This window comes from Struthio camelus, chromosome 24 (genome assembly GCF_040807025.1).
Source record: "Struthio camelus isolate bStrCam1 chromosome 24, bStrCam1.hap1, whole genome shotgun sequence".
NCBI lineage: Eukaryota > Metazoa > Chordata > Aves > Struthioniformes > Struthionidae > Struthio > Struthio camelus.
The window spans coordinates 5,173,580-5,185,506 of NC_090965.1; the positions used below are offsets into that span (position 1 = coordinate 5,173,580).

At 61.9% G+C, this 11,927-nt stretch overlaps 2 protein-coding genes across 7 annotated transcripts; both read right to left on the reverse strand.

The window, feature by feature from the left end:
• Positions 1-1,425: 1,425 nt before the first annotated feature.
• FANCE (FA complementation group E) lies at positions 1,426-7,095 on the reverse strand. 6 transcript variants are annotated; one of them, XM_068918054.1, is made up of 13 exons: positions 6,563-6,754; positions 6,346-6,455; positions 5,968-6,227; positions 5,020-5,650; positions 4,473-4,517; positions 4,082-4,141; positions 3,829-3,972; positions 3,632-3,755; positions 2,927-3,002; positions 2,728-2,794; positions 2,480-2,605; positions 2,146-2,246; positions 1,426-1,972 (listed from the first exon to the last, which is right to left on the reverse strand). In XM_068918054.1, the coding sequence occupies exons 3-13, from the start codon at positions 6,189-6,191 to the stop codon at positions 1,969-1,971; spliced, it is 1,602 nt and encodes a 533-aa protein (XP_068774155.1). In that variant the 5' UTR covers positions 6,192-6,227; positions 6,346-6,455; positions 6,563-6,754; the 3' UTR covers positions 1,426-1,968. The 6 variants fall into 6 exon arrangements, with proteins under 6 accessions (XP_068774155.1, XP_009670149.2, XP_068774156.1 ...); XM_009671854.2 differs by having other exon boundaries at positions 5,968-6,262; XM_068918055.1 differs by having other exon boundaries at positions 3,829-3,945; positions 6,346-7,095.
• LOC104142117 (probable E3 ubiquitin-protein ligase makorin-1) lies at positions 6,897-10,148 on the reverse strand. The gene is made up of 8 exons (XM_068918056.1): positions 10,032-10,148; positions 9,338-9,457; positions 8,955-9,226; positions 8,606-8,694; positions 8,243-8,442; positions 7,866-7,976; positions 7,652-7,781; positions 6,897-7,558 (listed from the first exon to the last, which is right to left on the reverse strand). The coding sequence occupies exons 1-8, from the start codon at positions 10,100-10,102 to the stop codon at positions 7,403-7,405; spliced, it is 1,149 nt and encodes a 382-aa protein (XP_068774157.1). The 5' UTR covers positions 10,103-10,148; the 3' UTR covers positions 6,897-7,402.
• Positions 10,149-11,927: the final 1,779 nt, after the last annotated feature.

Here is an 11,927-nt window from a genome sequence, read left to right on the forward strand (position 1 = left end):
GCTAGCGCAGACGCTGGAGCACCATCGGCCCGCCGGCACCTCCAACAGCTTCAGAGACTCCTGCTGCAAAGACGTCCCTGCTCTCGCCGTCGAGAGCATCGCCGAACACTTCGAGGTTCGCTCCGCCGGCTGGGTCTTGGCACCAGCGAGCAGGCTGGCAGCAGTAAAACGTCTCGCCTACCCGTCCGTCACCCTTCGCGGACGTCAGCACTTCTGAATTTTTCCGCAGTTGTGAAGCCTCTGTTTAAGCGCGCCGCCACGTCGAGCCCGCCAGCAGACCCGCGGCAGGAAATTCACGTTGAGCCGCTCTTCGGCTAAACCCTGCCACCCCGCGTCGAGTTACCAGCTCTCCTTTCCCTACCCAAAACCATCCCCCTTCCTTCCACCCCCGTCAGCAATCGTCCCTCCGCAGACGGGCCGAAATGGCGCCCGCTCCCGCCGGCCCTTCCCCTTCCAGGGCAGCGCTGGGGCCAAGCCCCAAGGCACCAGCCATGCTGGAGAGAAACGAAGATCCGCGGTGGGGGGGGGGGGGGGGAATTTGTAAAAAGCCCGCAGATCAGAGGAAAGGCCCAAACCCGGGCGATGGTGCCCGGGGACCGCCTCGCCGCCGGGTGTGAAGGCCCACGTGCGCAAACTCCCCGGCTTGGCGGAGCCTCGCTCCAGCCACTATAAAAATCATGACGGTCGATTAAGCCTAATTGAAAGTTATCATCGTCTTCAGACAGCCTCCGATTGATTTCCGCCTTGATTCAGTGCCGGGCTAAGGACGCTAAGGATCAAGGAACCGCAAATGTGACTAGGCAACGCTGCTGTTTTACCAGGGCGGGGGGAAGCCTTGTCGTGAGGGGAAGAACCTGTTCGGAGCGGATCATATGGTTATTATTCCTGCCCGAACTACTCCAATTGTCACAGTCTGAGAACATCCGAGGATAGTCTCCCCTTCAGCACCAAGTTAATCAGCTGCCACAAGGCGCCGACAGGGCTGCTGGCGCCTTACGCCTCAGCAGCGCCCTCTCCTCGCTGCCATCTTGGGAGAGGCGGCGCCATCTTGAGTGCGGCAAGGGCGGCGGCGCCATCTTGGGAGTGGCGGGGAAGGGGGAGGGAGGCGCCATCTTGAGCGCGGCGGGGCGCCCATGGCGGCGGGCTGTGAGGCGGCCCGGGGCAGGGCTGCCGCGGCAGTCGCTTTAAGCGTATTTCCACCGAGTCCCCTCCGCCTCCCTCGTAGCACTCACGGGGGAGGTTACCAGAGGCTGGGCAAGCCCGCGGGGTTGTGTCAGGGCTGGGGAACAGGCCCGGCCGCCGCCCCAGCTCCTCTCCAGGGCGCACAGCCGTGCCCACAGCAAAATCCTCCGAATTGGGGCATTTATCAGGGCCATCTGCTGGGCAACCCAGCTAGACATTTCACAGGACACATGAGACACTTGCTTACAGCACAGCCTGGGTATGCCTGTTGGAGATAACAGGGGGAGAGCAGGAAAGGGGAAAGGCTCAACGGCAGCCACGCTCCGTCCAGGCTCCCAGAGACGGACGGGACACAGCCAAGCTCGGAAACCTGCTCAGTGTTTAAGCACGAAAACGCTCATCTTCGAGCCCAAAAGAGCGCATCAGGCCAGCGCTGCGTCACGCAACCGCAGGGCGGACCGAACCGCACACGGGACGGCGGGCGCTACGGGGTGGGGGTTAGCCCGCTGTGCGCGCCCCCTCCTTTCGGCTTCCTCCCGGCGACCGCCGCGTCGCAGGCTCCGTCGGGCTCAGCCGCAAGGGACAGCTGTGTAGGTCCTCAGCCGAGACGCAGGCGTTGCGCGCGCCTGCCTCCCCCGCGGCTTTCGGAGCCCGTTCCTGGAGTCTCCGCCGCGCTGGCGAGCGGCTCCAGCGAGGGATGCGCCCTGCAGCCGCTGCCTCTCTAAAGAGCGCCCGCTGCACAAGGAAGCTGGCACCAGTCTCCCTTGCTGCTCCCCTTCACCACCATCACCTGGAAGGAGGACAAAAATCGGAGCTCACCCAGGAACTACTGGCATTTTGGCGGTTTCCCATCACACGCCGCAAAACAGGAGAGGAGAGATGCTCCCGTCCCCGCTCCAAGCTGCCTGGCACACGGGAAGCCCACCCAGCCCTACAGAAGAGGATGCGTTTTTGCATTTTCACCTGGGAGGCGCTTCCTCCAGCACAGCCTGCAGCGACTTCTTCAGGGCCGCGTTGCTCTGACCCAGAGCGGCAGACAGACGGCTCCGATGGGCTGCTGTGACCTGGGAAGGAGAGGAGCACAGGGCTCAGACCCCGCTGGGCTCTGAGGCTCGTAGCACAGCCGGTGCTCTTCCCTTCACTCCTGGCAGGCTTTGCTAGCTCCCAAAGAGCACAGCTGCATCCCCAGGAGCTTACCAGAGACCCTTGGCCCAGCTCACTCCTGTCCGGTCTGCTGCACCCAGAGCCCCAGAAAGCCAAAATTCAGCACTTAGCCTTAAATGGTGGTCTTACTCACGTGGCTTTGGTACAAGGTGAGCACAGCTGTCACCAGCTTGGCGTAATTCAGCGACGTGGCAAAGGCTGGGGCCTGCTGGCACAGAGTGAGGACCAGGAGATCAAAGAGCTCGGGGGGCAGCGCCTCCTGGAAGAGAGGTGCGAGCAGAAAGGAGAAGAGGCCCTTGCTCCAGCGCTCTTTGAGCGCTGCTGGGGTCAGCAACGAAACCCAGAGGACGGGGTGGGGGGGGGGGGTAGGTGTCCCCTCACCTGCCTCCCCAGCACAGCCTGCACAACCGGCAGGAGCCTCTCGGACAAAGGCACCTCCAGGACCTGGCTGCAAAGGACGGTAAAGAAGAGACGTAGCCAGGCTGCGAGCATTCGATGTTCCACACCGCTCAGCCTCGCTGGCTCTCCCGAGTGGCCGTGGCCAGGCGGTCCCACACGCTCTGCCCCTGTATTCCCTTACCTCAACACCAATCTCACATACTCTGGCTCCAGGCACTCCTCCACCAGCTCACACACCAGCTTGGTCTGCTCAAGACCTGCAAGGGCAAAGCAGAGGGGCAGAGCCTCCAGAGGCTGCCAAATCCGAGGCGATGCACCCAAGCCTTCCCAGCACCCCCTCAACCCAGCAGGGTATGATCTAGTCGGGACACCCAGAAATCAGGTCCCTTCTACAGGTGGGGAAGACTCAGCTTCCTTCGTCCATCTGCAGCAAGGTTTTAACTACCACCGGTCCCCCTCCAAGGGGGACGCTGCCCTTGTGAGGATTTATGCAGACGCTTTTCTCGTGCCAGCAGAGCCACCCCCGGGGCAGTTTTGGCCCCAGAATTAGCAGCTGGCAGGAAGCCCCAAGCCTGCAGAGGGATGGCTCTCCAAGGAGAGCTGATGCTGAAAACCAGCTGCGTTCCCCAACTCTGTTCATCTCAGACATCTGTTAACCTATCTCCCATCCTAACATCCAAGTGTTCACCTTCCCAGGTTAAACTAGCCCTCTGTAGTTCCTAATGCACGTTTTAGGTGATAAACGATCCTCAAGAGATCTCTGCAGCTAGAGCTTCCTTTTCTGCTGGATGGAGCCATTTGCAGCCCACAGCCTCTCCAGCTCCTTCCCAAAACAAGCTCTACCTCTTCCAAGGGCAGCTGAAAGGAGGGCACAAGCCCAGCTCACCTTCCCTGGGCTCCCGCAGAACCGGAGCTACCAGGACTTGGCAGAAGGGCTGCGCGTACTTGGAGCAGAACGAAGCAAGGGCAGCCATGAGGTGGCGAGAGGGTGGCTGGGTGAGCGCTAGGACCTAAGGACAGAAAAGGCAGGAGATCAGGATGTGGGTGAGAGACACGACCTGAAACCTCTGCCAGGGCACTTACTCGTGCGAGGAAGAGCTGCTCTGCCAGGATGGCCGCGCTGGTGTAGCTGAGATCAGGGGTGAGACCCAGCAGCCACGTGCAGAAACGCACCAGGAGATGTTCTGGGCAGGTGGAGAGCTGCAGGAAGGAGCACAGCCCCTCAAGCTGGTGGGTGCAGAGAGGACGGGGACATTAAGGCCAGCAGCAGGCCCTTTGCAGCACCGCGCACCCACAGGCCCATCCCAGTGGATGCCGCAAGGATGCTAATGCTCACCTGGCCAGGAGAGCAGTTGTTCAGGATGTGCAGCTCAGGCGGGATGCTCAGCTCCAAGCGCTGCAGGGAAACGCACTCTTTGGGTAACAAATCTCCATCAAATAAACCACAACTCTAGGGTTCGTTTCCTCCTTACTGCCTCCCTTGTTTGGCCAACACTGACCCCCCCAAACACGGTCACTGGTGCACTACTCATCGTACAGTGAAACTTAGCGAGTTGGACGTGGGCTCACATGCTGATACCTAAGGGAAGGAGCAGCTGGGCTGTCTTTGGATCCCCCTCCAGTCCTTCCTGTGAAACCTGCCTCCTTTTCCCAGCCCTTCTGGAGGCCCAGGAATGAGCCAGTTTAGACCATCTGCTCCAAAGAGAAAGGCAGAAGCAACCACTTACATTGGACTCCATCTGCAGCAGCATTTTCAGCCTTGGTCCATGCATCTGGGGAAAATGAAATGAAGGGACAAAAATTAGATTTTAAAGGAGTAATAAGTGCCCTGACTGGAAGACAAAAGCAAACCACTCTGGTGGGGAATTGCTGGCTCATTGTACTTCCCTGATTTCCAGGAAAAGGCTATCGGGAGGCCAATTAAAAAGTCAGCTAATGACACCCCTGATTTGCAGAGCAATTCCTCACATCATTCTGTTTTGAAGCTGGGCAGCAGGGCTACATGGTGCCAAGCACCAGCCCTGCATCACCCACATTTTGAAAGGGAAGGAGAGTAACACGACCCCTTCTAAAAATAAGACACCACAGCCCCACGAAGACTGCAGTTTGCCATCGGTCTCAGCTCAGCTCCCTGCTCACGAGGCTGCTGCAGGCGATGGCAGGATGCTCCAAGGGCTACAACCACGTCTGCAGCAGTGCTGTGCTAGGCAGGGCAGGGCAGCGCAGGGCAGGGCAAGGTCAAGAAACCAAAGGGATTCAAAAGCCGCCCCGTACCTGAAGAAAGGACTGGACCTCCGCTGCCAGCTCCGCTTGCGAGTTCTGCCTGGCCTCACTCTGCTCCATGGCTGCATCCTGCTGTGAACTTTCCAGAGCAGACCCAACCGGGCTCTGAGCAGCTCTGTCCCCTGATGTCTCCCCAGGCAGCTCCTCTTGGGGTCCCAGGAGGTACAGCTCAAATCCAGCTTCTTCCAGCAGCAACCTTTTCCCATGTCTCTCCTCTTTCAACTCCAGGCTTTCTTCTGACACTTTCTTGCGCTTCCCACCTTGGGATAGGGAGTCACCAGTGTGCTCAGCAGGGCTAGGCCATCTGCTGATGCACCAGTTCAGTCTCCTTTGCCCCTCTGGTTTGCTCTGGTCATTGCCCACAATTTTCTGGCACAGGCGCCTAAGCTGCTGTTGGCACGCATCCGTCAGGGGAGTGGGAGATAGGGACCTCTCCTCTCCCCTCAGCCCCTGCTGGAGCAGATCTCCCAGCGTTCGCACCCAAGGATCCACGCCAGGATCCTGTCTCACGGCCTGAAGCAGCCGGCTGAGGCAATCCTTCGGCACCACGGCTTGCACCGCGTGCAGCAGAGAGAAGAGGTTTCTTTGACACACAACAGGGAGAAGCAGCAGCAGCGGCTTGCTAAAGAGGAGGAAAAAAGGGAGAGAGACATGTCAGAGCAAAGCCCAGCAAGGGTCTGAGTCCTTATGTGTTAACTTGTCCTATAGGACAGGGTCTAAATGGGCTAAAACGTGACAGAACACAGTCAACACCTACACCAGCTTTTGCAGATATGGCCTGCAAGACCAACAGGCCTCCTGCTAGCATCCTGACTTCCCATTTTGACCATTGCACCAGAGGGAAGAGGATGCACGTTGCAGAATTGGGTACCCAACACGTCAAACCACCCACACTGCACCGGGAAGGCCCAAGGAGCATTGGACATGTGGCCAACTCACACAGCCAGGGTCTTCTCTGGCCCTTCCAGCGTGGCCTCCTCCGAGCACAGAACTGCCATGAAAGCCTGCCAGGAAAACGCCTGCCCAGGTCCCTCGCCGGCCTGACCACGCTGCAGCACTTGTAGAGCAGCCAGAGCCCCAGACGAGCCCGACGCGAGCGCGTGGAGCAGGAGGCGGGACAGCTTGTCAAACCGCTTCAGCCAGGGTGGGCAGGGGTGCTCCATCGCTGTGGGGCTACCGGGGGGGGCTCGATGGGCCGACTGCAGCAAAATTGGGGAGAACCCAATCTGGGTCACTGCAGAAAGGGTGCAAGGAGGGTCAGTGCATCTGCAACCCAGCCAGCCACCTGCTGGCTCAAACCACTAGGTCCTTCCTTACCAGCTGCAGATCTTCAGGTGGTTGCCCTCATCCTGCTCACAATCATAGCTTATATCACCCGAGGAGACATTACCAGGCTGAAGGTCGTAGCTGTGCCAAAGGACTGAGCACTCAAAGAACAAAAAAAAAAAAGAAAAAAAAAATCACAGCTTCCCCATTACTAATTCAAAGCTCACCCCTTTTGCAGCTATTCCCACCTCCTCTCCCACAGAGGTACCTAGGTAGAAAAAAAACCCTCAAGTGCAGCGGGCGAGGGTCCTCCCGACCCCGCAGACCGGGTCTGGAGCAGCCGGTGCCCTGGCGAACCGCACCGGGCAGGGCAGAGAGGGGCCGAAGCGGGCCGGGTCCCCGCACGCCGCGGCCGAGACCGGAGCCGGAGCCTCCGCGCCGCTTCCGGCCCCGCCGCGTCAAAGACGCGCCGAGCGCGCCGCGTATGCAAATAGAGCCATGCAAATTAACCCCGTATGCAAATCAGCTCTTAAAGGAACACACACACACACCCCAAGCCGGCAGCCCCAGCCCCCCCTCCAGGAAGGAGAGCCCCACACCGCAGCATTAGGCAGAGCTCGTTTTATTTCATGGTTTCCACACTTCGCTTAAAAAAAAAAAAAAAAAGTGCGGTTTAAAAACAGCACAGCTGCCCGGCCCACCCACCCAGGCCTCCCCCAGGCCCAGCTGCACATGCATTAAAAACATCCCCCCCCTTCTCCCATCCACCACCCTGCAGCCCCCCCCCCCCCCCCCAGCAAGGTGCCCCTTGGGTGCGAGCGCTGCCCTGCTAAGGAGAGCAGGGAGAAGGGGACACGGTGCCCCCATCACCAAGGGACCGCTGCAGCCCCTTCGCCCCCTCGCCTTCGTGGAGGGCAGGACGCGGTGGGTCCTTCCACCTGCACCAGGGTAGCAGGAGAAACAGCATCCGGCCGCCGAGGTGCCCCAGAGCCGCCCCGAGGAGATGCCAGCAGGCAGCTAAGCACTTTAAAAGGAGATGCTTGTCCCTTCCAGGAAACATTTTGTCGCCGTTGAGAGCGCGAGGAGCCGGCGGGGTATCCCCAAGGCTCTAGTCAGAGTCGCTGAAGTCCGTGAAGAGGCTCTCCTGGCCGAAAGTGGAGTACCGGCCATCAGCCTCCATCAGGGCCAAGGCGAGAGCCCACTCGAGGATGCAGAGCTCCCCGTCCTCCTCGTCCGAGCTCTCCGACAGAGCGGGCTCCAACTCCTGCAACATAAGACAAGGCTGAGCTCCAGCCCTGGAAGGACAGACAGACACCGAGCCGGGGGCGGTGCGGAGGGCGCCCCGCTGCTCACTTACAACCGGGATCCTCGGCCGCCGCCGTCTGTGTCGGGGGGTCCGGCCAGCTGGGAACTCGTGCAGGTAGATACAGTCCGACTTAAACGGGCAGTGGCCGTGGCTCCGGACAAAAAACTTGCACCTTATTTTCCTAGGAGATTTGGAAGCATCGTTACAAGCTCGTGGGCAGAAACTGCACAGACACCATGGAAACACGGGGCCGGGGGGCACTCACCCCGTCCGGGCCTTGAAGGTTTCGATCAGCTTCTCCTTCTCATCCGCCTCCGAGACCCAATATTTGTGGGGGATGTAGTAACTGGACGTGACACGGCACTCCGGGCAGGCCCTGGGAAAAGGCAACATGCACGAAGGGTCTTCCAAGCCCGGAAAAAGTGAGGAGAAAGGAGCCTCCGGTGGGAGGACACCACCCCAGAGCCACGGTGGCCTCATCCAGCACCTCTGCGCTGGGCCACGGCCCCAACACCACTGGGCACGAGAGGGCGAATTGCTCACGAGCATCCCCGTCCCTGCAGCTGCATCCCCAGCCCCGCGCAGGGGGCATTTGGGCGAGCGGGACGGGCCTCCGGAGGGGCGACTGGCCGCGGTGCTCACTTGATGACCGCAGTCTGGAAGTCCCGGCTGCGGCGCCACTTGCGGATGCAGCCCAGGCAGTACGCGTGGCCGCAGTTGGGGAGGATCCCGAAGAGCCGCTCCTCCGGCAGCGCCTTCTCGTACACCCGGTCCATGCAGATGCCGCACACCACGGCCTCGCTCCGCGCCCTCCGCGCCGCATCGCCCGGCTCCGCGGCTGCCTGCAAGCAGAGCCGCGGCGTTTTGCAACCGTCCCAGCACTCGGTGCTGCCCTGCTCCGAGCCCCAAACCGCCCCCCTGCTTCATCGCTGGCCCAGGACACCCTGCAAGCCCTGTGCACGTGGCCACCGACATGGGGTGCTGGGGGCGAACCCCGGAGCCCACCTCTGCGCGCTGAGCCCACGTCGCTGTCTCTGCCGCCTCTCCTGGGCCCGAGGGAGCCGGCTGCCGTCCCAGCCCTCCCCGTTTGGAGCCTGAGGGCAAGAGAGCTCTTAGAGGGGAAAAGCACATCCCATCCCACCACCAAGGAGCCCAGCCAGCTGCCTGCAGGGCACAGGATTTAGCAATTCAGATCCCCACCCCAAAAAGCTGCTGGAAGGGCTTTACATAGACCAAATTGGGACCACCTCAGAGATGGAGGAAGGAGCATTTGGGCAAGGGCAGATACATGCATTGGGTGCTCCACCACCCCGGGACCCTCAGCCCCATCCCCCCTGTTCAGTCCAGCACCTACTTGAGGCACCCTGAGCACATGTTGGGCCAAATTCTCCACCAATGGCCCAGTTGGGGGAATTATCCAGTGCTGGGATGTTCTCCTTGTCATCCTCCTCTTCCTCCTCAAACTGCACACTTGGAAACCTGAAGGTCAGCTGCGTCGCGCTGGGTTCAGCCGGGGCTGAGCGGCACCTGGCTCCCGCCCAGCTCCGGGCCAGCACCCGGGGCACGGCAGGCTCGGGGTCCCATCGGCTCCCCACCGGCCCGGGCTCCTCCTGGACGTGCTGGTAGCTGGAAGAGTCCGGGGACCGACATGCAGAGGGGTGCGCTGGCGCAGCATGGCACCCCTCTGCTCCCAGCCCAGCCCCAGCACCACCCTGGCTCCCCACCACGCAGCCTCACCTGCAGCGCTCTCCGTAGCTGCAAAACCCGCTCTGGAAGTACCTGCAGATCTGGGCCGACTTTCTGTCGTGGGCGAAACGGCAGCTCTGGCCCCATCGGCAGGATCCGCGGGCAAAATTCCTGCAAGCCGCAGAAGCCCCCGCGGCCGGGGTCAGCGGCCAGCGCCCCCGCAGCCCGGCCCGGGGCCCGAGCGTGAGCCCTGGGCTGCGCTTCGGGAGCTCCCAGGCTCGTGTCCCCCCCTTCCCCCCCGTCCCGGGCGCGGAGCCAGCCGCCAGCTGAGCGGCTCTTATCAACAGCAAACCCCACCGAGGCCTCCCTGCCCCCTTCGCCCTTATCTCCTGCCTAATTGCCGAGCAAACGAAGGCCGGGGCTGGGCAGCCCGCTGGGGCTCGAGCCGGTTTCGGCACAAGCCCGCCGGCTCTCCCGGCCCGGGGGGCGCCGAGGGGGCCCGGGGCAGCCCCCTCTTCCCCGCCGGCGGTGGCGGGGGGGGGGGAACCACAAAAGGTGGCAGAAGCCCCTAGACGGGGAGCTTGCAGGGAGAGCGGCGCCCCAGGGACCCCCCAGCCCAAGAGGGGCCAGCCCGGACGGGCTCAGCCTGCCCTGCAGCCCCGCACCGCGAGGCCCTCAGCCGTGGGCAAGGGGGCTCCGGGGCCACCCCAACCCCTCGGCCCCTGCCCAGCACCCCCGGCCCTACCTGCACAGGGGCCTCGGGCGGCCCCCCCGCGCCCTTAGCGCCCCTGATGCCACCAGCAACCCCGGCTCCATCTCGTAGCCAGCAGAGTCCGAGGGGGCTGGGAGCCCTCCCGGGGCTATTTATGGCCTTGGCTGGGCAGGGTGGGAGCACCCGGTCCCACCCAGGCAGCCCTGACCCGCCCCAGACCCAGCAGCTTAACCCTTTCCCTGCCGGCGAGGAGGTTTGGGGCTCTCCCCGCACCCCCTTCGCAGGCTGGGGGGGTTCAGCCGCGGTGGGGTGAAACGGGGGTTGAGGTTGGCCCAGCCTCGCAGGGAGGCCAAAGGCAGCTTCTGTCCTTTCCTCCGCCTCGGCAGGGCTGCTCGGCTCTTGGCTCCCCGGGGCAGGGGCAGCGCCGGGGTCTGCTGCGCTCCTGCCCCAGGCACCGTCCGCAGCGCCCCTGGCTCGCAGCCTGGCCGGCACCTCCCCGCCAAGCCCACCCCAGCAGCTCCCTGCAAGCCCAGCTGCTCGCTCCTGCCCCTGCGGCGCACGTTCCAGTTGGCCCCGCGCAGAAACCCCAAGCAAACCAGGGCCAGGTCACACCAGGACCCCTGGCCCGGGTGGCCCGACCGTGTTTTATTTCCAAGGGGACGAGGGACAGCCGTGGTGGCGTGCCCCGCTCCACCGAGCAGGAGGGAGGAGAGGACACGGCACGTGGCTTCGGGGAACCCCTCCGGCTCTGCTCCGAGGTGGCAAGGCCCCCGGGCCCTTCACGGTGGTGGGACCTGGAGAATAAACGGGACATGGGAAACGCGGTGGGCAACGTTACAGCTTCCCTTGAGGACAGTGAAACGAACAGGAGAGAAAAAAAAAAAGCCTGGAGGATTTGCAGTCGTTTCCTGCAAATTACTGAGTGTTTAGACGCGGCCGAGCGCAGGGGCAGGGTACGGAGACGCACAGCCCTGGCTCGGCTCGCGTGGGTGAGCGATGGGGGCACCCAGCCGCTGCCCTGAGCTTGCTTGCCCCAGCTCTCCTTGTCCGTGTGTCAGAGTGCAGTACCCTCTGAGCAGGTTCTCTTAGATATTCCACCCGTACGGAGAGTGCAGTGTTAAATACGAAAGTTTATTTTGAAGATATTCGATGTTACACGGGATTTTTGACTTAGCAGAGTGATTCAGCGATGTACTGAAATCACAATTCAAGCGTACACTTAGTTCAATCACAACACCAATGTGATTGCCGTTACCGCCCCCTATAACATGCTCACCATCACGCTGCTGGGCGTCCCCAGGCGCCGGGAAGGGAGACGCAGGGTGAAGCCACCTCAAGCCCATTGCTCCCTTCAAAGTTCCTTTGTTCGTTGCTGAGGTTTTATACTCTCTGTTGGGCTGAGCCACAGATACGCTTCTGCCATGCTGGTCTGGCCAGTCTTGGGGAGACACGTCCAGCTAACGGCTGTGGGTACTTATCTAACGCATAGGTCACCCTCCGGCCCCTGCGATAAAGTCAGTCTGTGCAACAGCAAGGATTAACGAGCCGCATCCTACGCTGCTCCTGACTTCATGGGGCACCTGGCCCTTGGAGCCTTCTCCCATCGTAGGGGTTATTGGTTGGTCACACCGTGGGCCGTGTCCAAGCTCTCCTTCCCCCCGGCCTGAGGGACACAGACCCTCTCCTGACCCCCAAACGGAGGAGACGCCTGGCAGCTCGGTGCCAATCTGAAATGCAAACCCAGCCCCTGGGGAAGGAGGGTTTTACCCTTTCGCCGTCCTCTGCCCCGACCCCTGGCCCCATCCCTGCCAGCCGACAGGACACAGCGGCTATCGGCATACCCAGGAGGTGCTCAGGTCATTGCCCAACTTCATCCCTGAAGCAAGAGCTGTGGCAAAGATTTTGGGGAGGAAGCACTCGGCTCCAAGG

Coding starts and splice junctions, on each gene's coding strand:
- FANCE (XM_009671853.2), bottom strand. CDS start 6,191: ATGGAGCACCCCTGCCCACCCTGGCTGAAGCGGTTTGACAAGCTGTCC. Junction 4,518..5,019: donor AGGTCCAGTCCTTTCTTCAG/GTACGGGGCGGC, acceptor CATTTTCCCCAG/ATGCATGGACCAAGGCTGAA. Junction 3,003..3,631: donor TCTGCGGGAGCCCAGGGAAG/GTGAGCTGGGCT, acceptor TTGCCCTTGCAG/GTCTTGAGCAGACCAAGCTG.
- LOC104142117 (XM_068918056.1), bottom strand. CDS start 10,102: ATGGAGCCGGGGTTGCTGGTGGCATCAGGGGCGCTAAGGGCGCGGGGG. Junction 9,458..10,031: donor CGCCCGAGGCCCCTGTGCAG/GTAGGGCCGGGG, acceptor TGCGGCTTGCAG/GAATTTTGCCCGCGGATCCT. Junction 9,227..9,337: donor AGCTACGGAGAGCGCTGCAG/GTGAGGCTGCGT, acceptor GGACTCTTCCAG/CTACCAGCACGTCCAGGAGG.